Source organism: Oreochromis aureus, linkage group 10 (assembly GCF_013358895.1).
Source record: "Oreochromis aureus strain Israel breed Guangdong linkage group 10, ZZ_aureus, whole genome shotgun sequence".
NCBI lineage: Eukaryota > Metazoa > Chordata > Actinopteri > Cichliformes > Cichlidae > Oreochromis > Oreochromis aureus.
This window is the reverse complement of record NC_052951.1, coordinates 25,648,959-25,676,909: the sequence shown is the minus strand read 5'-3', so window position 1 is coordinate 25,676,909 and position 27,951 is coordinate 25,648,959. Positions and strand designations below refer to the sequence as shown.

The window sequence follows — 27,951 nt, the reverse complement described above, 5'->3', positions numbered from 1 at the left end:
CCAGCTGACATCGAATCAGCTGCAGCTCTGTGGGTCTAGTCCTGAAAACCTCAGAGCTGCAGCAGAAAAGTGAAAGTCATCTGAGAGTACAGCTTGATTAAATGAGTCAGTCAGAATACAAGTGGGTTTTATAACTTTAATATTTTTTTTCAGTACAGCTAATGCTTCACCTCTGAAGTCAGAGCATCTCTGACTCCAAACCAACACTTTCCTCTTTTATTTCCAGAAGTCACATAAGAAAGACATAACCAGCAGTTGGTTAGCACAGCTTAGCATGAAGATAAAAATAAATAGGTTTAAAAAAAACAAACAAAACAAACAAAAAAAAACCCCATTCACCCTAGTAGCTGCTCTGAAGCTCACAGATGAAGACTTGTTTCATCAAGTCTGAAAGCGGCACATTGTGGATTTACTGGGACTTCTGCAGCCGCTCATTCGCCAGCTGCAGGAGTCTCAGCAGCTGTCCACAAATCTAAAATAACCCTTATTTTATGGCAAATTTAGCCACCATAAAATAACCCCGAGCACCAACACAGAACAGTTATTTCTTTCAATTACATGAAACCTTTCATTTAAAAAAAAAAAAAAAAAAAAGTCAAAAGCCTTTTTAGATTTTGATGCAATAAGAAAAGCAAAAAGATAAAAGCGTACACATGAGCAGTGAGTGGAAGCGATGTTAAGACTTCATGGAGCTGGGCGTCTGCGGCCAGTCAGCATGGGGAAATCTTCTGGCAGCAGGGCGTGAGTCCTGCAGGTTGGACAGGTGCTCTGCTCCTTCAGCCACGACCTGATGCACTGAACACAGACAACACAGCGCTTTAAAGCCTGAAACTAGAGCAGACACCACATCTGACTGGATTTTTAGTGAAAAGCATCCAGTGTGTGGTGTTAACGCTTCCTTCCGTTTCCTAGGCCTTTTTATAAATAAAACAAAACAAAACCAAGCTTAGGTCGTATTACACTGTGCGGCCACAACATTACAACCAATAGGTGAAGTAAAACTCATGCAGTTTGCATGATTTAGCAGCAGCCCTCTTTCTTTGCGGGTTAATATCCCAGCGCCTGTGCAGAACATGGTTACACCCTCCTCTAGTTGCCTTCTTTTCCTTGACCTCACTGAAAAATGATGTGGAGGAAAATTCCTCAGGGCTAGGAAAAGAAGCACAGTGCTTCTCCACTCAGACACAAGACTCCTCAATACTTCAGATGTTGTTGAGAATGTCCTGAAGATGGACTACAACAACTTTCATAGGCCACATGAGTGAAAATATTAGTTAATTACCAACGTCTGGATTTTAAATAAACAGGAATAAACAGACCATAAAGAGAAATGACATGTTGCTTATCCAGCTTGTAACCCTGCCTCTATTCAGGCTTAATTGATGATAACCCCAAAATTGGCACTACTGCAAAGGATTTAACTAATGCAGACTAACTAATGACAAACCTTAAAATTCACTTTAACAGATTTTTATATGTAAATAATCTTTTAAAACAAGGAAATAACTTGATAAGAAGATGCATTATGCTCATAGTTAACCTTTGGGTTTGACGTGCTGTAGCCAGCTGTGTGTCCTCTGCTAAAGGAGGCAATAAAGGAAGCACTGAGGCACCTTACCTTTTTCTAAACACTAAGGAAAATAGCTCCTGTTGTGGCTGCCAAACTAATGCTGTGTTACAAATCTCTGCAAGCAAAACTCAACTATTTATCTGCTGCCATATTTTGCACCTTGCTTGTTCCACACCTTAGACCGTTTGCCGTGAGTCTCTGGTATTGCTGCTCACCTCATTGTGGAAGCTGTGTCTGCACTCCAGCACGCAGGTGTCGTCCGGGCTCATTTCGTCATGACAGATGATGCAGGGATCCTCCATGTTCAGCTGCAATCGACACGCACAGTCAGGCCCTGCTAAACAGCGCTCACCCAACCCTACCAATGCTGCACATACCAGGCTGCCGGCAGGCAAAAGTGTATTAATTCACAAATGAAACTAGTTCTCAGTAAATGCACTCCTTTTGTTTGAGGTTTGCTCAAAGGAATCGATTTTTTCAAAGTAAATTTGAAGATTTACTGGTCACTAGAAATGAGTTACAACTCTGATCAAGGCTTATAACAGCTCTGCAAGTCAACAGCAGGAAAACAACACTAACAGTGAAATGATGGAAATGTGCAGCTTTGAGTCAAACTTGAACACCAGTACTAAATGATGATTTCTGGACTCACAGCGTTGGAACTTCTGACTCTCTGTTGTCCGATTGGCTGCCACACCGGTGCTGGGTTTATCAACGGAGGGGTAGCACACTGAGCTGGACTCCCACGACCCAGAACGCTGGATCTAGCTGAGTTAAGCCTCTCCTGAGAGGAAGAAATGAAGTCAAATAGTTAAGAAAATACTCAAAGTCTCCACAAATCCTGGTATCCGTCACCTGAGACAGGACCTGTGTGATAAAGTAGACTGCAATATGCTTCTTAACTGGTTAGTTTTAAATAGAGACCAATGGTGTAACAGCTCCTGATGATTTTACTTCTGTAGGCAAGTCCAGTTTTATGCTTTTCTGCTTAAGTGGCTTAACCAATAAAATAAGTCTTGGGTGTGGCTCAGGGCCTCCTCCCGGTAGGACATGCTCAGTACACCTCACTGAAGAGGAGGCCTAGTCAGATACCAAACCACCCTAACTTGATCCTTTGGATGTTGAGAGAAGCTTCAGAGAAGCCCGTTTCAGCTGCTTCTATCAGCAATTTCATTTCTTGATCAGAGCTCGTGATCAAAGGTGATGGTAAGAACGTAGCTCAGCAGTTTTGCTTTCAAACTCATCTCTGTCTTTATTGTGTTGCTTCACTAATGGCAATAACCCCCTCACTTGTGAACAAACACTCTGAGATGCCTTAACTCATCCCTGACGTGGAGTGAGTGGGCCACCCTCTTCTGGCTAAGAACCATGACCTCAGAGTTGGAGGTGGTAATTCTCATTCCTGATGCATCACACTCGATTAGGTAACCAAAAATAACTGAAATTATACTATTATCCAGCTCTCCTCTTGTGTTGTGTTCCTTCATTTGCCAGAAGCTGTTATGCTTACATCGGTCAGAACAGACCAACAATTCTGAGATGCTAGCCTTTCTATCAGGGCATCACGATGGTCCAAATATACCATCGGTTTAGACAACACTCAGATCAGTCCATAATTAAACAGATATGGTGTAGTCTGAACCCAGTATTAGCACCATCTCCCCATTTGAGCTTCCACCAAGTCTGTTTCACCAGGAACCTCACCGCAAACCCTTAAAACCACTTTAAGAATGTGTCTACCTGATGGTCCAGGATCAGCTGGGTCACTCCTCCGACTACATCCTGTAAAGTCATGCTGCTAAAACTTCCACCGCTGGATGTACGCAGCTCCTGAACAAACCTCATCAACTCCGACCTGAGCAAACAAACACAGTTAATACATTTTATTATGTGGGTTTGAACACTATGGTCTAAATGTGAGTCTGCAGCAGGAGGATGACACTTTTCTTTTTAAACAGCTGCTTCAGTGTTACCTTGTATAGTCAGGGAACATGGTGGACAGCGTCTCCATGGCTTTGCCGAACACTGTGTTGTGCTGCGGAGGCTCCGCTGTCCTGATTGGATGTTTGTGCTGAGAGGGCGGGGCCGGTGCCTCAGCCGCAAGGGGAGCAGAGTGGTGGATGGGTGGAGGAGTGCCGCGTGAGGCCTGAGCTGAAGACTGAAGAGTAAACTCTTTGGCTGCTGCAGAGAGCTGCAACATTCACACAGAAGAGCAGGAAGAGTTTTACAAGTGTGCTAACAGAGAGATCCTGATCAGGACGTTCGGTCCTTTATCCAGTTCACCATCTGACTGTTAGCTGAACGTGTAATAAATATGAAGTAAAAGGAAGCAAACTATTTTTGACTTCTATTTGATGCACAAAAGCTAAAGAGAATTTATAATAAATGAAGAATAAATGAACATAAAAATATAAATAAATATATATGTGCATATGTATGCATGTGTGCTTGAGTCATTGATTACACAACTGATGTTAACTAATAATTGTGGCCTTTTTTATGAGCTACTTGGTCGAAACACCAAAGCAACTGCTGCAAAGCTGCTCATGTGATCAGCCCAAGTTATTGACATAAAGCTCAGCTGAGTGTGTAATTTTTTTTTTTATATCCTAGAGAGAAAGCTTTGAGTGCTGTGAGTAAACTAACTTTTTGTACTGGTTTTACTGGAGCAGCTGCAGGTTCAGGATGGCTGTTGACCGGATGCAGCTCAGTGACTCGCCTGCCGGTCTTCACCTGATCCATCTGATCCTGGTACTGCCGCTGTGGACCACGTGCAGACAAAATGTCACAACAGGCTTTGAAAGCTTTATAAATCATCTCCACGTGCACATTTAAATCCATGCAGAGCCTCTCATAAACACGCAGACGGTCAAATGATATCAGATTATGTATATTTTAAAGGCAGACTGACTGTGCGTGGTTTTATTTTATCAGGCTGTTCTGGAGAGCGTCATAAGGTGTGGGATGTCATTATGGTAACAGTGATCTCTCCACACAGGTAAAATATAAGCTGCTGCGTTTAATTCAGTCCACCCATAGAGGTGATGGGCAGGACTGAAGACCTCTCAAGCAATGTCAAACAATGACAGCTAAACATTTGACGGAGACATTTTTTTTTTTTTTTAAATGACTGTATGAGGCCTGAGTTTGATATCGCAGTGGAGGATTTGTAGCAGCTATATGCAAAATCTTTATCGAGTCGATCTTACACCTGCGCCACAAACATACGTCTGAATCCATTGTTAATGTGATCTGAAGGGTTCTTGTACCTCGGCAGTGGAGATTCTCTTTTCCACTTCTTTGATCTTGTCTCTGCAGCTGTTTCTTGCTGCTTCCAGGTCTTGATTTGGGAATCTGCAAAGAAGTCAGATATCACACATAAGCCTGAAAACATCTGAGCTATGTCCGGTCCATTCCAACATCAACACCGGCCACTGGGAATATTCACATTCCCAAAGCACCAAGACCTTAATAAGATTCAGCTCACTGAGGCAGAGCCAACCACTCTCCACTGGCTCAGTAAAAGGACGGTGTAGAAGGAGTGCATACCAGGCTGGCATGCAGTCTGGTCTTATGGCACCAGACATAACCCTACCTCACTCCAGTGCTTTAAAGAAAATCCATTTAGTTTGAACAGGAACAATTTCCCATCCTTTTTAACTCACATCACTGCTGCTAAAAGCTTCATAAAGAAATTTTAAAAAGTAATTTTCATCTGGTGCGTGCAAAAAATAAAGAGGTAAACTTTATTATTTAAGGAGTGCTGCAGACTTAATTTATTTTTGCAAACACTTTATCTTTAAACACAATATAGTATAGTCCTTTTGTTACTTTACTTAATTACATGCACTGTTTGAGCAGATTTTACCGACCGTCTTGCTACAGATTACTTTTGGTACTTTAAAAAAAGCAAAAGCATTTCAACGTTTTGAAGCAAACTCAGGCTGTTGTGAGACATTAGTTCAGTTTCTTAAATGACTAGGGTGACATGTACTCTTTCCTGCTCTTACCTGTGTAGCGCTTCATCCAGTTTGTTCAGCAAAGCCTTGGCGTCTGCCAGCTCTTTGTAGAGGCCATGCAAGCTCTGATCGCGACTGCTCTCGATTAGCGACAGCTGGTGAAGCAACACAAGGCTGGGTTAAAAGATGGGTCATTATTTCAAGTCAGTTTTTGAGTCAACAACACGCCCAAAAAACCTCTACCAGCGATAAATAACATGATATTAAAATAAAGATTTCTTGTTACTAAAGCAGTGGAAACATGGAGCTGTGAAGGACTCGAAAAACATCAACATATCTAGTCAGAAATAAGAGATATCAAAGTATAGGCAATACCTGAGCTGTGTGAGACCTCCTGGTGGCCGAGCTAATCAAGGCTTTACATCGTTTGATCTCATCCTCCAGACTCATCTTTTCAGCTGCTAACTGATTACTGGAGGAAAAAAAAGGTGAGAGAGAATCTTAAAAAAAGAAAAAAGAAAAAGAAACTTTCAATTTAAGTGTCACTGTCCTGTCTTACCTCAGCTCTAAGAAATCATTCAGCTTGGCTTCATAGCTGGTTTTCTTCTCCTGGATGCTTTGGGCAAGTCTACAAATAAAAATAAAAAGACCACAAAATTGAAGAAATTTAGAGATTAATGTAAGGGCAGCCACGACAAAGAAACAATGATTTAAGATAAGATTTAAAGTCTTACCTCCCTTGTTGCTCCAACAGCTCTTCTATCTCCTGCTTTAGAGACCTCAGTGCTTCCTGATTGGCTTTCTTCTCCTTCTGGTCCTTCTTCACCTCCTCCTCTAGCTTCTGCTGGAACAGCGTCAGCTCCTTATTGGTGACCTTGACGAGAAAGAAAATATTAATTAAAATACAGACATGATAAGTTTCAGCTAATCACATTTATAAATGTCAAATGTATTGAAATTAAAACTGCATTACTTGAATATTGGCTGTGATCTTCTGCACTTCCTCCTGTAGTAAAATGACGTCTTCTCTCTCGCCTACGTTTACTTTGTTATTTGTCATTTTCTTGATCTGCTGCTCCAGCGACCTGTTGCTCTTCTCCTGCTTGTTGATGTCACCCTGGAGAAAATGTGAACAGTAAACGACAACTTACTGTAAATACTGAAGCAACGCTAGTAAATCTTCATATTTTACATTGAATCCATGCAAGTACAGCGACTTATAGTCTCTCTCAGTGGGAGACTGGAATGGAGGCACTTATAATTTGCGCAGTAGATAAGACTACTACTACTGCTAATTAAATTTACTCACAGTATAATTATTTCTTTGTTTTCTGTAACAACTGTCTTGTTTTCTAGTGTACTTACCTTTAAATATTTGTATATTATTATTTATAAATATACCTCAAAATTACATTTAATTACAGGGGATTTACGCTCTTAGTCGCAGGCCATATTATAAAGTGTTACTGAATATTCTAAGCTTCAGTAAATAAAACTCCACTTACAAAATACTTGCTATGAATCACATTGCTGGAGGCTTCCCTTTTATGGGAAAATCTGTGACTGACCTGGGATTTCTCAAAGCCCTCATGAAGCTCCGTATTCACCGCTACACTCCTCATGGCCTCCTGGCACGTCTGAGGCCACAGCAAACACAGCATTTCAGACAGACACATAACATTGTGCATTTATGTACATATTCCATTTAGTTAACTAAAAGAAACAAATGAGGTGTTGGTGTTGACCTGCACTGCTGCATGGCTTGCATGGCTCAAAAAGATCTCATTGGTTGTCACCGACGTCCCTAAAGTTGCATTAGTTTCCCAAACTCCAGGGTTAAACTCAGATGGATCAAGATACAGCTCCTCGTAGCCATTGGGTAAAAAGTTAGTGTCTGGCTCGTGATCATCACCGTTACTCCAAGCAAAGTAGGACCCAATCTCTGTCTGGTATAGGGGCTGAAAACTAGATGGATAAGGATTTGGGAGCACTGGATAGCCTTCAGTCTGTGCAGATGAATAGTCATGCATATAGCTTGTGAAACTAGTTTCATCGCCTGTATACAAAAAAGGAGATTCAGAGTTATTGTCCAGATCAACTATTTCGTCGAGATCGTCCAGGCTGGCTCCACGTTCAGTCTGCTGCAGGGACACGGCATGCTTCGCCAGGCCAATACACCTCCCGATCTTTATGAAGCGAAGGGAGTTCAGGAGGAACGGCTCGAATCCCCCAGCTGCTTCAATCTTTTGCTTAGCTTCAGAAGGGAAATTTTCAAGTTCACCCACCAGCAGAGGGTCTTCAGCTACCAAGGGGCCATGCTCGTCCAAGATCTGAGCAAAGTAGCTGCAGGGGGAGAGAGACAGTCCAAATATAACTTGCACTTACATATGCTCACATAGGAAAGTGTAAGCGTAACCTCTTTAATGTGTTTCCACTTACTCATACAAACTCTCTTTTGTTGAGTCAGGGTTGTTGTCCAAAATTTGTTTATAGTGACTTCTGTGTCTCCTGCTGTCATACTGATCCTCGAATTCCGCCACTTGGTCTCGAAGGTGGCTCGGCACAGTGAACGAATCGAGCGTGTCAAGGAATGATCTGTAGACAGAAAGCTTGATGTTACCAACAAGTTTCAGCTAAAACTGCATCTGCATGTCAATGAAGGCAAGGGAACTTACAAAGAATCATCTTCAAAAAACTCCTGGTCCCACTCATCCCTTGGATTAACACCTCTCATCCCAGACAAAACAATAACACCCTGAGAGGAAAACGAGGAAGAAACATTTTAGTGTGACGCTGCATAAATTAATTGCTCTTACATGAAACAACTAATATGGCAACCTCTGACCTTTGGCTCTTTCTGTTTCTTTTTCCGGCCTCGACTCTTAGCTTTGATAGGAGAATTCTGAAAGAAGAACAAGTCTGATGAGCATAAAACTAAAACTCCAGTTTAGTGTTGTCTACTCCATGTTTTGTTATTGAGAAAAATTAGTTCACTTTAAAAGAATTAGTTTGACATTTGAGGAAATTATTTGTGTGGACAAACCAAGTTGAAGGTTTCAGGAAATACTTTCAATAAAGTGCTTTATTTACCTCTTTAAAAGCAGCATTTACCTCTGACCAGGTAAATACTACATTATACTACTACAAAATTGCCCCCGATTCAATTCAGTTTTATATATTCAAAACCGAATGTCATCAACAGGCGCCTCATGACACTATATATTGTAAGATAAAGACCCCACAATAAACCCCAAAAATCAGACGACACCCTATGAGAAACCAGTTGGCAACAGAGGGAAGGAAAAACTCCCTTTTAATAGGAAGAAACCTCTGGCAGAATCAGGCTCAGGGAGGGGCGGCCATCTGCCATGTACAAAAGGAGGGAAGAGAGATGGGACAAAAGGCACATTGTGGCAGTCATTACTCACCCTGTGCCTCCAATTGAGTGTGTGAGATAGTTAGAAAGTACTCAAAGGTTTAGAAAAGAAAAAGTTTATATTACCGTAGTTTTCGGGTCATAAGCCGCTACTTTTTCCCCACACTGTGAACGCTGCGGCTTATAGTGACGTGCGGCTAATGCAAATTTTTTTTTCCACCCGGCCAAAAACATTTTGCCTGGTAACAGTAGACCGATAAAATTAATAAGTAGTATATATACGGTATATATTTTTACCAGTTGTTAAGAGACGTTGTAATGTTGTTTGTGCACTGTTCTGTAAAAAAACCATAAGCAACGTAATTTGTGTGTTACCGATACGTAAGTATACTTAAAGGCAGCCGTGTTACAGGCGCTGTTCGAGGAAAAAAAGCATTTGCAGTATGTATTTTTGTTTATGTTACCATGTTTATGTTACCTTACGGATTAAATCCTCACGTGTAATATTTCTGTGTAAATATCTCATATTACAAGTGAAACGCATACGGCTTAAAATCCGGTGCGGCCTGTACAAGTACAAAATTGATCTTTTTTCTACAATTAGAGCATGCGGCTTTTAATCAGGTGCGCTCTGTAGTCCGGGATTTACGGTCATGTGTGCATGAATGGGTAGATGAGGCTTGTGGCGAAAAGTCCTTGTGTGCTAATTTTGAGAATCCACAACTACAGTAAACCCTGTAACTACTCTAAATCATCTATGGTGATAGCACTGAGTAAACGTCGGTCTCTCTCACTCGCTCACACACACACACACACACACACACACACAGGCTACAGGAGTCCTCTCTGCTGTTTAAACCTTCAGTTGGGAGGGGTAGCCAATCAGATTAAGTCTGGTTCAAAGGGGAGGAGCTCAAATGTATTGTTTCAGGCAGAGGAAGAACAGGTCTCTTGTCCCATTTACCCTCCCCTTGACTCCAACTGGTCATGGCAAATGTTTTCCCCTCCCTGAGCCTGGTAGTGCCAGAAGTTTCTTCCTTCTAAAAGGGAGTTTTTCCTTCCCACTCTCACCAAGTGCTTGTTCACAGTGGGTCATCTGACCTTTGGGGTTTTCTCTCTTATCGTAGAGTCTTTACCTATATTATATGAAGCATCTTAAGGTAAATGTTGTTGTGCTTTGGTGCATTATAAACAAAACTGAAGTGTGCATCATGTAAAGCTTCTTTAATGAAGCACAAGATTAAAATTCTGGAGCTAGAAATAAGCCTAATACGTCCACTTTAAAGATCTTTGAGGTAAAAACGTGTAAGTAGAATACAGCAATGTGTTATTCTGCTGTGTGACCCAGTTATGATGTGAAGAGATTTTTTTCTTAAATGAAACAAAGCATGGATTTGGGTAATTGCTCCACCCCTGCTATGATATTGAATAATAACCCAAATCAGAAATCATCAATGCAAAAACGCCCTAAAAATATCGTTTTAGTGCTTTCCCCACCACCAGTGTATTTCTGAAAACGTCAAACTAATCCTTTAAGTTTATAGAGCTATAGTCAAATATATTTTAGATTTCCAAAAACCTTACATTTTGACTTTCATCTGACTTTTTTAAGACCGAACAATGCCCATCTGAAAAACAAACAAAATAAAATCATGAAGTAAAATGAAGGCTCTTCCGATCAAAAGTTAGTCGAGCTCAAAATACGTACCCAACATATCAAAATATTCATCCAGAATAGTGTGGCAGGAGACATACTCATCCCTATGCTCGTCCATAGTCCAGATAAAGAGTCTCATGTCATGTGGCGGGGCCTGTTTAAGGTATTCAGTCACAGTTAAGCCAATGCTCGAAAATAACTCCGGGCTCGTGCCCAACTTCTCTATAATCATATCCTGCAAAGGTCCAAATTTTAGCAGAAGAGACAAGTCCAGTTGCTCCAAGCGTCCTGCGTAGCGTTCAATGAAGCTCTGGGCAGCATTCAGACCTGCAGCAGAAACAGTAATCCATTTAACAGTATGAATACTTAAAACAGCCACTTGTAATGCAACAGAAACTCTTCTGACACGTATTTCAGAGTATCAGATTAAGTCGGAAAAACACCAACCTCCATCATTGAGCCGGTGCGCCCAATTGCTGAGTTTGGGATTTATGTTCACACATCGACTGAGCTCCTGGATAAATACACGAGCCCAAACCCGGTTCTTCCTCTCCAGCAGCAGCTCAACAACTTGTCCTAAAGTCTCTAGCTGCTCCTGCTGCCAGTTCAGCATCCTTCCAGCTAGCTGGTTCCCCCTAGCAAAGTCCAGCTCTAACCAGGGTTTCAGACTGCTGAAGAGAACAGAAATATGGAGGCCATTATCCCCCCTCAGAAGCTCCACGTTCTGGTTGATCTGCAGAAGAACCCGATCTCTGTACACTAACCAGACTGAAACAAGGGAAACAGACAAAAGGTGAATCAACAAGTGTTGGGGTTGAGAAAAGTCAAAATGTTACATTCTAACTAAAGGAAACCTTTTTAACAAAGTTTTAACAAAGCTACAGGAGGCACCTTTCTGCTGACTCGGAGCTGCCGAGTCTTGCTGCTGTTGCAGAATCTGCTTATCCTCCTTATCCTGAAAAGACACTTTATGCTGCTTCCTCCTTAGCTTGTGCTCCTCCTTTGATTTTAACTTCTTCAGACTGAAAAACAGCAAGAAAAAGTACAGATTTTCAGAAAGCAGCTGCACGTGAATGTGAATCATAAAACTAAGGTCATGGTTCGATCCCCAGGTTCTCCAGTCTGCTTGTTGAAGTATTCTAGGAAAGAGAATCAGCTCTGAGTAGTCCCTGATGCATTCACTCGAATTTCATTGTGCGTGTGAACATCAGGCCGGGCGTTAAACACAAAATAATAAAAATACTGGTAGTGGCCAGTGTTCACTGAGACTCGAACTTGTCCACGATTTTTAATATACACACCTAACTCCTACACTGCCCTCTCTCCATCATTGGCTGTCGCTCACACTTTGTAGCTGAGCCGTTTGAAATAGAAGAGCTCTGCAGATACTGTGACGCAAGTTTTAAGCATGTCAGAAAACATTAGAGACGTGTGTGGCTTCTTCAACTGAACGAGCATCTTTGGCAGTCATTGCAATTAGAGTGTTTAAAAGGCCTTACTGGTCAGGGAAATCTTTGAGCTTGGCTTTAAGTGAACTGCCTGTACACACATGCAGATGAGTCAGCTGCTTGCAGGTGTGAGACGGACACACTGTCACTTTATAAATTCAAGAGGGAGTTATTTTCAGTAAACCAGGTCCCTACTACAGCCAAAACAGCTGCTGATACTAAAGTATAAGCAAGAGTGCGAAATAACCAGAACCTCTAGCTGGTAATTATTAGCTAGCAGCTACATAGTTGTTAATTTTTTCTTAAAGTTTCCAGTAACAAACATCCAGGATGAACTGTGTGTAACTTCAGCCTCACCTTGTACATTTCTGATTCACCTTTGGCTTCTTCACAGTCTGTGGTTTGGGGATTGCAGCTTCAAACTGAAAAGACAAAATAACTCAAGTCAACAACTCTGTGACTCATGACCAGAGTTTCTACTCCACCCCTCAAAGACCTTTCACCTCTCACCTTACACTTCACCACGCCCGTCGGACAAAAGATTGTTATACTACAGATCTGACCGATGCAGTCTGGAGTCAAACAAGCTTCTTGCAGCAAATCCTGCAACACAAAAACAAGTCGGTCTGTTCACAGCTGGAAATTGTAGCTTCATGATAACAAGAAAGCAACAGAATACACAGAAGGATGATGTAACAAGGTCTAAAATTACCTTTTCGCTCTTTTCTGAGAAGGCTGACGCTTTCAGGGTCTTCCAACATGTGACGTGATATTCAACTGTGCAGTCCTCACAGCAGCATATACGAATAAAGCCCTTCATAAAGTAGAAAAAACATTATGGTTTCTATCTTTTCTTTCTTTCCTTTTTTTTTTTAAACTGTGAAAAATTGACTGGATGCTGTTTACTTTAAAATCTGGGTCAGTAAAGTAGATTTCAGCTTTCACTGGGCAAAGACATTTGTCAAGGCGACAAATGGCATCAGGTAGGGGAGGAAACTTGCACAACTCTATAGCATTTTCCAGAATTTCCTAAAAAGAAAGAAAACATGAGCAATGCTTGATTCACATCACACATTTGTTAAAATATAAAACACCTGAGACTCACCTTGAAATAGTCTGGCTCTGTTTCTTTGACAATCTCTTTTGTTAAAGGCCAGGTGAGTTTACCAGGTGTTATTTGATTCTTGACCATCTGCAGGGAATCTAAAAACTGCTCCAGAGCTACTGCAAACCTGTCAGAAGCAGAAGAATCCACACATTGTACAGTTTGAAAATGCAAAAGTCAAAATCTATGACAAAACTGCTGTTAACTGATGTTATTTGCGTACCTGTTCTCTCTGAGATACAGCTTGCCAACGGCGTAGTAAACTAGACACTGAAACGTCCTCTCGTCATAGGATTTGATCTTCTCCAGCAGTTTTTCTGCTTCTGTCAGTTCCTACATACGAACAACAATCACATATAAAGTGAATGCAACAAAGTTCACCTTGTTCCACTTCGCTACTGAAAAATTTCCTGCCTTAACTGCTTTTTTTTTAAAAATATATAACAGAACTTCTTTTTACAACAAGGATGTACGCTGACTTAGCTGTAGTCCCCAGTGCTTCTGCCAAAAAAAAAATAAAAAAATAAAAAAAATTGACCACTTTTGCTTAAAGCTTACCTCCGGCCGGCCGATCTGTATCAGAGCTGACGCATGGCCAAACAGTAACAACAGCTCATCTATTTTTGAAAGTCCAAGTTCCTGAGAAGAAGAAGAAGAAAGGAAATTAATCATTCTGCTGAAAGTGTAAATCATCTAAAAGGATTAACATTAAAACCTTTACTTAGGGCTTCGAAAGTAATTGTTCGTACAGCTTAGGGGAGCAGAAACTTAGTTTTTTTCCCTCACAAGAAGAGTTTAATAATCTCACAGGTTTCTACTGGGTTTTTTTTTTCCCCTTCTTAAATAGTGTATAATGAAAAGTGAGAGGAAGCATGGTAGAAGAGGAAGGAAGTGACTCGCAAGAATAGGCTCCCTGCTCTAAATCAGCAATTGACCACAGTGAAAAACTCACTGGATCAAGATCTGAGAAGCTCGACCTAATTTCAAATAGAAACTTCTTATTTTGGATCCCAATTTTAAATTAAAAAATAAAATAAAAAACGTTATTTATCATCCTCAATTTACATCTTACATCTTAGGCCAGATCTTACAATTTTTCTGACTTTTACAAAGACAAAAATATTTCTCAAAGTTTTCTGCAAGATTTTATTTACGGCGATTCTTTTTTCTTTTTTTAAATCTTGCACTTTGACGGACTTTGGTCTGTATGTGCGTATGAAGAGTGCTATGTAAATAAAGCCAAATAATCCAGTTAAGTTTCGTTTCAGTGTTATGTCATCACATCTAGAAAGGATCAGTGTAGTGTGAGAGATGTGGAAAAGACAAAAATTTGTACACAACACTGCAAATCTGCAGACAAACTAAAAGTACTGACACATTTTTTTGTATTTGGAGTTCATTGGGAATTCATACGTTTAGCCACATTAAGAACTAATATTACCTTGGGTGTTACAGTTTCCAGTAAGGTCAGCGCCCTGCTGAAGGCCTGCTCTGCGTTGCGGGTACGGAGGTCAGCCATTGCAGTGTGAGCATCTTCCACCAAAGATCTGAACTCTTTCAATCTGTCGGCTTTACCGTCAACCACTACCTGGCTCTGAACAGAGGACAGCCACTTTATGTAATGGTACTGCTGATGACTTTGCAGCAGTGCTAAATGTGAGAAACATACCTGTTTCCCAGGATGACTGGTTTTGTTCTTTGATTTCTTCTTTGCTGTGGCGCTGGACTCTCCCTTTTCACTCTTCGAAAGCGGCTCGCTACAGAACACAAAAGTTTTAGTCAGTTTTAAATTAAGCTTAAACATTTCCCCTGCTGAAGTTGTTTTTCTGTGTTTGACAGTACTGTCCAATGGAGCCAAAGTTTGTGGTGGAAAAGCAGAGACATAGTTTTTATGGGTTATTAATAGCAGTGTTTTCACCAACCTTTTAGGTGGTTTAAGGTCTTTACTGTTGCTGTTCTTCTGTGCAGTCCTTTCAGTTTTTCCTTGGGAGAGAATATCAGAGTTTAAAAGTGGACCTTTTCTGCTTTTTCCTCATTTCCTGTCTTATACGCACACACTCTTACAAAGTTCATATTAAAACATACACAAAATTCTAACTAAGGACATCCGTGTATATACAAGTAATCTCTGTGATCCCCAGAGCTCTGTGCCTCAGACTGCTTTAAACTGACAGGGACAGAAATGGAGTCAAGCAGTTTGTTTCAGCCAGAATATGGACTGAGTGGCTGCAGCAAGGCCCAGTTTACGTTAAATAAGGAATATATTCAATTGTTACTCAAGTAAAGCCAAATCCGATTTCTGATCCTCCTAAGAGGAAGCAAAGTTTCACCTCGATATTACTCATGTGAATGCAGTTATGTTTGAGCAGCTGAGTAACAGCCACCAAGACAAGAAGAGATAACTATATTCCAGATATCAAAACATTTATAAAAGTGACCAAAAGGTCCTGTAACTTTCTTCACTTTTCTCCAGGTTTTTTTTTTTTAAAGCCAAGTTGAGCCAGTTGCCCTCGAACACCATCAAAAAGGCCTCAATTTCTGATTGTGAGTGCTGTCAGGAGTTAATCAACAGAATATGTCAGAATCACAGCTGATGGGTTTCACTGATTTGGAAAAAAAATTTAAAAAATAAATAATATCCGAATTCACAGCAACTGCAAATTAGCCTCAATTTGCATCACTTCATGGACATCGTATACATTCATGTCATGTGGCAATTTAACAATAAACTTCAAAATAAGCCTCAGAGCCTCAAAGGGGTAACTTTAGATACTGGAAAGTGCAACTATGTGATGAAAGATAAAACCCAAAAGGATGAAAACACACTTACTTGTCTGCTTGTCCATGTTTACTACCTGTCCACACACAAATAAAATATCAACTCTAAAATTAAGCAACAAAACATGAGTCATATTTTTAAAATGTGACAAAACTAAAGCTGCAAATTTTCATCATCTGAATGTTCTTTTAAAACCACCACAATTAAAATTTAAATAGATACCAAAGAATATCTATAGCTGAAGATCATGAGACCATAGTAATAAATACATAAACAATTAAAAATATGAATAAAAGGACTTAATAATCAATGCTAGAATGAAAAAAAAGAAATAAACAGAACACTAAAATAACGAACTGCAAGACAAAACAAAAACTTAAATATAAATGCTTAAAACAAAAACTTAATTCAAAGAAAAACAAAAACATTACAAATATGACTGTTACTCATTTTCTTTCTTGCCACTTCCTCTTTTCTTTCACATATAAGCTCTTCTTATTAAAATATTAATAATTTGACATTTCCCCTTTTATCTTTGACCAACAGACCTAAAACTAAAGCTTTATGATTACAAAATACAGAAAAAAGAACCTGAATTAAGGTTTTGTTTAGCATTTTTGACTGAAAACTGGATTATCAGAATTACTATTAATCATTTATCAATTAAACCACTCTATTAAAGATTTCATTCACTTAATATTTCGACAAAAATACTTAAAAATCTTATTCTTACCTATCAAACGAATTTATTATTCTGCTTTACTGACAACTGCAAATGATGCGTTACAAACCTTTGGGGACGTGGCAGCTGGATGACTCTTATGTGATGGTGTCACGAGGCCGAGTCTTAAACTGCAAAGAAAAAATAAAAGCGCATGAAATAAGAATTTTACTAGTGGTTATTACCAAGTGCACAAAGCACATACATACCTTTGACCTTGCTCTAGTGGTCCAGCTGAAATCAGAGCACAGAAATCAAAACAATCAACAACAAAACAAAAAAAGAAATAACCCTTTACCATTAGCCACTTTAAGAAGACAGGGTTTTTAAGTTTACCTGAGACATATCCTCGAGGTGGGCCTGGATGTGGCATTGGATGTGGTGTTGTGTATTTGTATAACTGTGTTTCCAGATCTTTGACTCCCTCGTGGTCATCTTTACAGAGCATCTGGGCCAACTTGTTTGCTTTGATTGCCATTTCATAGTGTCCCAAGGAGAACAAGGCCTCACAGTAACGGTAGTGACCCTGCACAAAAACAAGAAAGATGATTTCCTCATTCACAGCAGCCGTTTGCTCACACAGTTCACATAATAATGATCAGTGTGAACCAGCTAAATAAACATTTTCTATGTTTCTTTCCATTTGCTGTTCAGATACCGTACTGTACACTAAAGCTAAACACAAAGTTACAAGCATGGTGGTGGCAGCATAATGCTCTGGGGCTGTTTTGCTGGTACATTGCACAAAGTGGATGGAATAATGAAGCCGGATGACTACTTCCAAATTCTTCCACTTCACCTCAAATTAGCAGCTAGATGTTTGAAACTTGGACACAGCTGGGTGTTCCAGCAGGACAATGTTCCCAAACACACATCAAAACTGGTTTTGGAATGGATAAAGCAGGCTAACATTAAGCTTCTGGGAATGGAAGCTTAAGACCACCTCTTACCAAGAGAGGTGGTCAAATACCCAGTCAGGATTATGCTATGCGCTTGTTGATGGCTACTAAAGGCATCTGGTCACAGTGCAAATTGCAAAAACAAAACTAATCCAAGGAAAAGTCATCAAAATCTGTTGTGACACAGACTTGAGTCTACCCTGATAACAGAAACTCAGCAGAAATGAAAGCAACAGTGGAGCAGAAATTTATTTTACTACCATCCACACCAATCCCCACGATCAACTCAGAACATTACAAAGATTATAAAAGAGACAAATACCTTTGCCCACACGGGTTTAATCAAAGTGGCACATTTTCCATCGCCGACCGCTTTTCTGAAAAGAAAAAATAAGAAGTTTGGATCGAAAGATCCACGAGCTTGTGACTTGCTCTGTTCACAAAAACAGTCAGCAGTAAAACACACCTCAGAATGGGTGTGACATAGTTTTACGACAATCACAGGTGCAAAGTGAAAGCATTTATGATAAGTTGTTTTCAGTAAGTTTCGGGCACAACTTCAACTTCTTCCGACGAACACAGAGAAGAGGATCAAATGTGGAGAGGTTAAAGCTCCAGTAACGTTGGTTTTACATGAAACAACTTGTTTTAACAAATCTGACGGATGAGTTTCTGCGTGTGGTTGTTATGCGTAAGTGCTTCCAACACTTGCTTTTTGCAGTATCAGATAAGGGTAATAATGTCCTCGTGTATTTGAACTAGATGGCAAAGCTTTTAGTACATGTCTGTTTTTTTTATTTGCTGAGAATAAATTGAAAGTTTAGGTCACTTCTGTCTTGGTTGAAGACAAAAGTGACGTCCTACACAAAGAAAGTTGGTATTAAAACATTTGGCAGCCTAACAGCTTTTAAAAAAGGCCAGTTTCAGTTAAATATTGACTTTAGATCAAGCACAGATTAATTATATCAATAGGATAACAGCACTGTGTTGACATATTTGGTTTTAAATTCACTTTATTCCATAGCTATGAGACACTAGGGGTTGGCGATACAGCCTCACAATCATAAGATAATATTTCAAAGAAATTTGTAATTATATTTATGACAACATAGGGGAAAAACTCTGAACAGCATTTTGATCCATTACTGCACCCAGAAGGAAACAATATTTATTAATGAAGAAGCACTGAAAGGCATTTTCTATTCTTTTTCAGTGAGCTAATGTCTCTGATGACACACCCTAATTCAAATTGTGTACAAGAAACAATAGTAGCAACTTTGAGCACAACTCAAATATAAACACCGAAGCAACCTAGGTTGTGTTTCCACAGGACATTTTCATTTAAAGCGTTTACTACCTTAACAACAACAATTAAATTAACTTTACCTTGTAACTTCTCTGAAGCCTGCACAGTAGCGTCACATAAGAGAATTGAAACTGATGAACATTGTCTACCTAGGATGTTGTGGCTGCATAAACCGTTTCCTGTCATGTGGAACGATGACACCAGCCAATGCTCCAGCAATGCTCAGCCCAGTCATTTGTTTACTTTGGTCTTACATCATCAGCTGCTCGCATCTCCTCCTCAGCTGCTATCACAGCCTGGTTCTACCTCAAGTGGTGAAACATTTGAGGCATTGCTAAATCATTCTATCCTAAAATTACAGTTTGATATCACTTAAAACTATATCACTGTTATGGCAGATAGCTTAACAGAGGCCCGATCTAAACCAGACATTTATGTGTTTATATCTATGATAGCCACTAATGAGGTTCAGAGAATAGGGTGCCAGGTAGGCTAGAAAGTACACAAAGACACAAAGATCAACAGGAAACATACAGTGCTTAACAAACCTATTAGGCCACTTGCCATAAAAATAAAAGAACCAAATATATTAGAAATGAACCAAATTCATATTTTTATAACCAAATTTGAGCACTGGATATCTCTGAGAAGTCAGAAATTAATCAAGCAAAACATTCAACCACTAAAACTATTTTTCTGTTCAGGGATGTAAGTGAACAATTAAGAAAAAAGTACAAAAGATGTGTTTTAATATTTTCTCAGCTTTTTTTGTTAAACAGAAAATTAAAAAAAAAAAAAAGATGAAAAAACATTATGTTTTAGCATTAATAATAAGATTTTGACTAATGAGACTGCGCACACTTGTTGATTAACTACTACAGAAATATAAAAATTACCAATGCTGTTAATTTAGGGCAGCTGTGAGTTAAAATTTACAACCTTACATTGGGTGATGGTATAATAAATTTATTAAGCATTGCATTTTCTGCTCTTTATCAAACAAAACAGTGGTAAGTGTTCCAGAATGAGTGGTACTTACAGATATTTCTTACACCTGATAAAGGATAGGGCTCGGTTTCCATAAAGTTTATGATTGTCAGGGCTGGGAAGAGAAATAAATTCATTTCAACTACAAAAGGCACAACTTTACTTATTAGTGGACAGATATGTAGAACGTGTTTTTTGACATATTTCCATGGATTAAATACACTCAGAGACAAACAACATATTTAGGCTGTATTAAGAAATGTACAGCTACAGTCACATGGGCTTAGAAGCCGGCCAACAACACCCTGGCAACCAGTGGTTGCTAGGGTGGGGAAAAAAAGTGCATTCCCAAACTGGTTGGACAGTGGTAACTGGAGGTCACAAGATAAAAATTTGTGTCAACAGCCAGCAACCAGTAACCAGTAACCATTCACCAACCAGTCAAGGCGAATATACATTTTTCCCTAGAAACCGGGGGTTGCCGGGGGTCACTGAACAGTCTCTTGGCATATGTGACCAACACCTTATCCATCTCATTATGATGATGCTGCAGTGTATCACAGTTGTCATAAGGTAAAGGCATGGCACTGAAATTCAATGTCAGAGAAGTATTACTTACTAATATTCGATGGCTTTAGAATAATACTTCACCGCTTCTTCATATTGTTGTTTCTCAAAGTGCTCATTTCCTTTCTTCTTCATCTCTTCACTTTTCTGGGGGAGGAATATATTTATTTCCACTGGCGGTAGAGAAATGCATTCAAACACAGGAAGGAAAAATTAAAAATTAAAAATTAAAAAAAAAAACAAAAAAAAAACAGCATTAAATCTACTGAGGAAGCACTTTAAAGTTATTGAGCGTCTGAGGTTGTTTTCAAGCATGTTACAGCAAGTAGACTGCCTGCTGGCTCTACTATGAAGCAGGACTTGTGGCTGAGCAAGGTCACGTCAGGGCATGCATGCAGCACATTGGTGTGCTGTATGAAATAAGTTCGATATAACCAGGCTTTATTTCTGTTAGCTGACCGTTAGCTTGACAAAAGTTAAAATCCCAGTCAGAGGTAATGAATATCCAGATAGTGGTTTTCAATATTTCTATGTTAACCAAGTTTCAGTTTCAGATTAGCTTTAATTCACTTTCAGTTTATTTTTAAGCTTTTTTTATTATTGTATCCAATCAAAATATTTTGATGTTTTACTTGCTATGCGTCAATATGATCAACATTCATTGTGTTTAAATTTATAAACTTGGAATAATTATGTGCCTTTATGTCCATGTTCGAACATGGATACTTATCTTTAATGTGTAGCTTTTATTCAAACTGTGAAGCACTCTGATACTTTTCAAAACACCATAAAGGTGGAGTTAGAAACCCTGTTAAACTATTACTACTCCCACTAATTTTTTAAACAGTGACTCACTGATGACTGTAAAAATTTAACAACGTCAGAAATCTCCTCAGTAGCAGCAGCTAAACAGGCCCAAAAGAAGTGGGGCAGGGAGAGAGGGTAGAAGTGACCATGACCTGGGAATTTATAGTCTGACCATCAATAGGTTTTAATCTGGGTTTCAAGTCATTTTGCCCATTGTGCTCTCTGGTTCTCCTTTTGTTGGTTTGCAAAAAAATATCCTTGATATTCCAAACCTGTCACCTCTCCTGGTAAACACTGTCAAAGTATCAGAAGCCTCTTTATCATTAGTACCTAAACAGGTACTAATGATAAAGTACGTAAAACCTCTACTCGTTCTTGGTCATTATAGCAACGCAACCGAAAATCCCATGACGTCATCTGTATGAGATACAAGTAGCAATGGAGGATGTCGAATCGATGGTATAAATACCGGTCAGTTTGTGTTGTTTTTTTATCCATGTCTCTCGTGGCCGGGTTTCAAAAGCTCTGATGACTCATTTAGTTACGTTATTGATTGCCCAGTCAGTGGCTTGCAGTCTGTTGACATCACATTTCCAGATTGAGCCATCTTCCTTGGAACCTCGGCGCAAAAAGGTACTCAAAAAGTACCTGGTACCAAGTACTACCACTTAATGGAAAACCCTAAAAAGCGAGTCCAGTCGAGCTGAGCAGGCACCAGTGGAAAACAAGACTATGAGAAACAGTGTGGTGGCTCTTACCTCAACATGAAAGTCCAACGGTCGAGCCATCAACTCGTTCATCCTCCTATCTGGGCTGCTACCCATGTCCTGAATAAGCCTGGCATCTGAACAAAAGACAAGTATCAGCTTTTAAGTCAAAGAAAATTATCAACAAACGAGTTCACCATTTAGAAAAGGAAAAAAAAAAAACTGTAACTATCACAGACTCAACACATAAAGATAGCCACAGGAATTACTAGAGCTGAGCACTCAAAAGTAGATACTGTGTCTTACACTCTGTGAAGATGAAGTGGAGAGCTGTGAAGCAGGTGTGTCCGGAGTTGAGCTCAGTCATTCGCTTTTGTATATCAGGTTCTCCTGTTCGCAGCAACCAGCGAAACGCATCATCCAAGACCTCTGCACTGCGCTGGTTTCAAACAAAGTCAACACACCATCGTTCATAAGCACTATTTGTATAACTGCATTATATTTTTACCCATTTTGGACAAAATAACAGAAAATACACTGCACGTGCACAGTGTCAAGTAATCAGGTGAAACCTGCTACCAAAAATACATTTTCGGTGAATAACTCTGACTTTTGACATTCACATGTCAGAAACCAAATGAAAAACTGGTCACTTTTTGGAGCTGTTTCATATATTTATTTTTAAAATCACCCGACAAACTTCCAATATCAATAATTACAATAATTTTTTCGAAACTTACCAAGTTAAGCCTGTTGCTAAGTAGAACAATATGTTTTGACTCATTCCTTTTTACCTGGGAGAGAGAACAAACAAGCAGCTGTTAGAAAGAAAATGAGACTTACAGACTTACAATCTTATCTCTGTGTCTGACTGACACATTTAACTTACAAATCCTCTCTCCAAGGCCCTGAAGATCGTTTCTACTATTTCTATTCTTCTTATGTGCTTTAGATTTATATCGTTGTTTTCACTGAAAAGAGACCATTACACATTCTATTAACAGTTTAAACACTGATGATGAAGCGGTATTAACTCCAGGTAATTATAACTGTGCTTACTTTGCGCTGATTAGACCTATTTCAATAGCCCAGTGAACAGTAACGCACTCATCACGCTGCAGCAGAGTGGGAAGCCAGAAGGAACAAATTTTCATCCTCTGCACTGCTTCTCTTTTGATGTCAACAGGGATATCATACCATCGGTTAAAAATGTCCTCTGGAAACAAAAACATGGAGAAAACAAAGATGGCACATTATAGGATCATTATTCTATCTGTTCGTTTTAAAAAAGGAAAATAAAACATTAAAAAAATGTTTTTGGTGATTATTACTATTTTTGAACAACTAAACTCAATAAAAACAATTACTTGGCTGTTAAATCCAGTCACAACTAATGCATATAAGAGGAGTTTGTAACCAAATAATCCACATTTCACAAGTTTGCACTTTTCATAAAATCACCCACTTGTCTTATGAAACATGTTGTGCAATATGAGAAAACATCGCTTTACTTTAGCCTTTTAATAGCATCATCACTAAGACTCACGCTACAAAAGTAGTGAGAAAAAACAAAGAACTCAGAAAAGTACATGTAACAAAATATATATGATTTAAGCTTCCCTTATCATTCTCATTGTTACATCTGTACTGGAGACACTGCTTTATACAGTCATATCAATAAATCTTTGGACAAAAACTCGATTTTTGTCATTTTGCCTCTGAGCACCATCGCTGTGGATCAAGCAATCGTGATGTGACTGAAGTGCAGACTTTCACCTTTATTTCAGGGGGGGGGGGTCACAAAAGTATTGCAGTCATTTTGATTATCACAGGCTCAAAATTACTTGAACAAACTTTCATTTTAATATGTGTTGTTTTCAGTACTTCTGTGAAATTCCTTTGCAGTCTGTGACTGCCTGAGGTCTATAAAACACCTTCACTGAGCTGGTGATTGTTTTCTGGCTCTCTGTGGCTTCGGAAACTGAAAAGCTCCTCTGTTGAGCTGAGATCAGGTGACTAACTTGGCCAGTAAAGAATATCCAATTTCTTTTCCTTGAGAGACTCATGGGTTGCTTTTGCAGTATGTTCTGGGTCATTACCCATTTGGACTGTGAAGCGCTTCCAATCATTTTTACAGCATTTCTCTGAATCTGACCTAAGAGTACAGCCCTGTAATGCTACTTCTATCAGTAGTCACATCATCACACACACTAGTGACTTATTTCCATTGGCAGTCATAACATACGTGGTCATAACATAACACTGTGTCCATAATGTTCAGATCAAGAGGTGTTTCTCTTCTTTTGCGTACTCTCTAATTTTCCCATCATTTTGGTCCAGGCTCATCCTGGTTTCTACTGTCTTTTTTCTACTTAGTCTGACATGAAACAATGGAGGAACGAGCTTCACCTGGCCATGGAAATGGTTAAAAAAAAATCAAAGGACTTTTGAACCTCTGACAATTGAGGTCTGTGTACTACAAAACAAAAAATGAAAACCGTAGCTCCTAAAAAATTAATTCTAATCTGCACTTCAATCGCGATTGATTTAAAATCCACTGTGGTGGTGTAGAGGCAAAATAGACCTACTACTACATTTCCTCCTACTGCTTCCTCAAATTAAAAGCTTTTACATGGTGAACATCTGGGCCGGAAGGCTTTTATAGTGAAATAGTATCAGAATTGAAGACTACAAGACCAACAGTGCTTTAAACATGCAGAGCGAGGACTCAATGGGGCGCTACATGACGCAAAGTTTTGGCATCTCGCCCTCAGTTTGAGTCATCCACCCGCATCAGTTAGACAGCTGTCCTGATAGCATCTCCTATCTTATCCTAGATAAATAAACGGGTGCAAACTGTAACAGCTGCATCAGGGTATATCATTTCAGGGTATATCACATCACTCCTCTATCTGAGAAAACATTGTTTCTATAGGCCTCCAAATCTTTCTATGAAAAACTGAGGTGGTCAGGTTGGATGAATTTGCTTTATTCCGCAGTCATCAAAGGGAGACTCCTACAAATGCATATCAGTAAGGGTCAGTGTAAAATCACCTGTATTCATTCTTTTCAGTGAAAAAACTAACATAGTCTCTCTTTAGTAAACAGCACCTTTTTAACGCCCAAAGAGGCTCTGTGCAGCTGCAGACCAAAGATGTAACCCTTGCTCTAAGATCAAAGCAATATGTAAGTGAGTCTAAAAAAATATAAGTATGTATGTATAATATCATGTATAATATCATTGCTTATTCATTAGCAATGATATTATACATTTGATTTATTTTATAAGGTGTCATTCAAAAGGGTTGCTCAACATTAAATGTGTTAAATTACTGATTGTATATGACATGAAAGAACACAGTTATTATCCGATTATTATGATGACCCAGTATGTAACATTAACTCTAGAACACCAATTTGCAGTTCTGAAACATTACCACTAACGTCATGTATAATTTACTTGATAAAACACACTTCCCATAAAAGTATATTAAATTACAACAATACATGGCAAATTAAAGTACTCTTATTTCCCCATGTACATTGTCACAAAAAGAAAAAAACAATGAAAATCATGAGGGTGAAAAAAATAAATCACTCAACATTAGTATTATAGGGTTAATTCCTCATAACTGTTTGGGCAGCTTCTTACCTGATGGACGAAAGGTGATGACCGTATCTTCCATTTTCTGAGTGACCAAACGGAGGAAAAATGTTAATCAGTGACATAAAGGAAAGACAAATAAAGTAAGTAAATCATTTTATTAAAAGATTTTTAACTCACCAAAGGTACTCTGGTGCTGCCCAAGACACCATTGTCAGAATCAGAGTCGGAATCTGACATTTTGTTCAGCTCTGCAAAAACATTCACATCAATTACCAAAGCCAATTTTACAGTACATGGTTAAAAGATGTAAATGAATGTCTCCTGATGATTTGAATTTATTTCAGTGAATGCAAATCAACAAGCAGAAGCTTCTGTCTATATTACAGTGAAACTACAACACAACTGACCATAGAAGAGAAAATCTAGTTCAATTTATTGATGCTTGGCTCCACCTCTCTGCAATTGCATTTTCAAACTGTTTAGATATGATGTGAAAAAAAGCTCTAAAAAAAATCTATCACACCATAACCTGCAATCTCACTGAATGTCATGCTTTTTGTTCCTTCTCTGTTAAGATAATCCCACACTGTGTCAATATGGTTCGGGCTCTGGGGAATCCAAACTGGCAGACTGATAGTGTTTCACTTTGTGGTTTTCTATCCAGGTATATTTTTACCGCACTGGCAGTGTGTTTGGGATCACTGTCATACTGAAAAATAAAACCATTGCCAATCAGATGTTTTCCAGGACACGACTTTCAGATATTCTTCATCCGCTATAGACATTTTTTTAGGCTTGCCACTTCTTATTCCACTAGTTAAGTTTTCTCAAATCTTTTCAAGGACACACTGCACATTATACAGTGATACATCTAGTTTTCAGATAACAGCTCTTTGGGAATCACCTTTTTGCTGCAAAAAAGTATTATTTTGTGCCTATCAAACTGTGTTTGACATAGATTCAGATGGGGTTATTCCATCTTCAATCATCATTGGCTTTCTGCTTGACAATTTCTAAATTGTCCAAACTTTATGGTCCAAAGACTGGACATATATCAAATACTTTTTTGAAGAATGGTCATCTCAAAAATCAATCAGAACCTGTAATTTGGGACAGACAAAAAAAAAAAAAAATCTCTAGCATTGATTAGTTAAAATCTGAAGATAGATTGAAGCCATGATGTAACGTTCCAAATTTGTATACACAATGAGATACAAATTTCACCGCAATTGTTAAATAATGTCCACAGTTTGGAATATAAAAATTGAAAAGTGTTGTAAAAAATTTGATTTAAGATGCAACTTTTGCCTGTTAGTTGTCAGTTACATGTAGACATAACACTGCTTCGTCCCTAGGTCTTTTTTCTTTATGCTTTAATGATTCATAGGGCAGTGTTCTATGATTTAGCAAACAAACAACAACAAAAAATACTGGACTGAACACGAGTGAAAAAATAATCCAAAGAAAAACCTGGAAAACTACTGCTCAAGACAACTTTAAAAATAAAAAGTCTGGTTACCTGCAAAATATAAAGGAATGAGCGGTGGCTCAAGACTTTTTGACAATATTGTACTGTCTCTACCGCCATCCCTGGCTGAGTTTGTCATTTGTTTGCTCAATAAGGTTTTAAACACCACACCCACACATACAATTGACAGTGTTATCCAGCAGAACCAGCCCAGATACGCCCAGACCTCCTCATGCAGTTCCTTCTTCTCTCAAGGCTTAATTTTTTACACAACTTGGGAACATACTGAGCACCAAACTGCAGTTTCCCCAACATCCAGTGACCGGGTGTGGTGAACTAGTCTTCCATCATAGCAAGGCCATTACGTAGGGAGCGGGCATGTAAGACACCTGAAAATCATGAGGTGATGCCCAATATACATGCAGGCAACCCTGGATACAGTCTGAGATATTACTAGAGGTGCTTGAAGCTCATGGCCCCCCGACCTGAAAGAAAAAAGATGGAGGACTGTCCTACTAGCTGAAACCTAATCTCACAGGAATTTGCCCCAATAACAATGTTAGCACTTTAGCCTATGAGCTAACCCTACGTAGTGGCTTACAGAGCCATGCTAAACGGCTGGAAGCGGAAATATAACACAATGCAGTAAAGATAAGCAACCTTAGCTTTAGCTTACACACACTTTCTAACGACGTGGCAAACATTAAGGACTGTTCAACAACGTTTTTACACTTTTTCTCCTACTTTGTCTTAGCGCGACGCCTCACAGCATCAGCCTCAGCAAGCCTCGTAGTGTAGCTGAGTGTTGTTTTTTACTGGGGGCGAAATCAAATAATACGGACAAATAACAAACAGCAGAAAGTCAAACACGTACCTTATGATAACTGCTGTATGGATGCTTCACAGTAACCCTCGTTGCTCCAGTTCATGCTAGTGTACGGAAATGAAGGCGCGGTTAACACACGCATGCGTCAAAGTAGGCGGATCC

At 39.2% G+C, this 27,951-nt stretch overlaps 1 protein-coding gene across 2 annotated transcripts; it reads right to left on the bottom strand.

Annotated features, from left to right (window-relative positions):
- Positions 1-122: 122 nt before the first annotated feature.
- On the bottom strand, positions 123-27,938 carry ttc3 (tetratricopeptide repeat domain 3). 2 transcript variants are annotated; one of them, XM_039618383.1, is made up of 47 exons: positions 27,838-27,938; positions 25,673-25,743; positions 25,541-25,577; positions 22,948-23,104; positions 22,778-22,859; positions 22,629-22,682; positions 22,195-22,327; positions 21,940-22,025; positions 20,427-20,521; positions 19,860-19,922; positions 17,837-17,891; positions 16,952-17,141; positions 16,825-16,849; positions 16,686-16,746; positions 15,946-15,970; positions 15,038-15,098; positions 14,785-14,872; positions 14,557-14,709; positions 13,674-13,754; positions 13,339-13,448; positions 13,116-13,242; positions 12,917-13,039; positions 12,723-12,824; positions 12,521-12,613; positions 12,368-12,432; positions 11,454-11,584; positions 11,327-11,330; positions 11,010-11,233; positions 10,614-10,889; positions 10,490-10,533; positions 8,375-8,431; positions 8,205-8,284; positions 7,969-8,124; positions 7,275-7,872; positions 7,098-7,166; positions 6,503-6,646; positions 6,264-6,403; positions 6,089-6,157; positions 5,905-6,001; positions 5,581-5,684; positions 4,840-4,924; positions 4,217-4,330; positions 3,544-3,761; positions 3,311-3,425; positions 2,223-2,354; positions 1,786-1,878; positions 123-795 (listed from the first exon to the last, which is right to left on the bottom strand). In XM_039618383.1, the coding sequence occupies exons 2-47, from the start codon at positions 25,730-25,732 to the stop codon at positions 685-687; spliced, it is 5,187 nt and encodes a 1,728-aa protein (XP_039474317.1). In that variant the 5' UTR covers positions 25,733-25,743; positions 27,838-27,938; the 3' UTR covers positions 123-684. The 2 variants fall into 2 exon arrangements, with proteins under 2 accessions (XP_039474317.1, XP_031594089.2); XM_031738229.2 differs by having other exon boundaries at positions 11,010-11,330.
- Between the last annotated feature and the right edge of the window lie 13 nt (positions 27,939-27,951).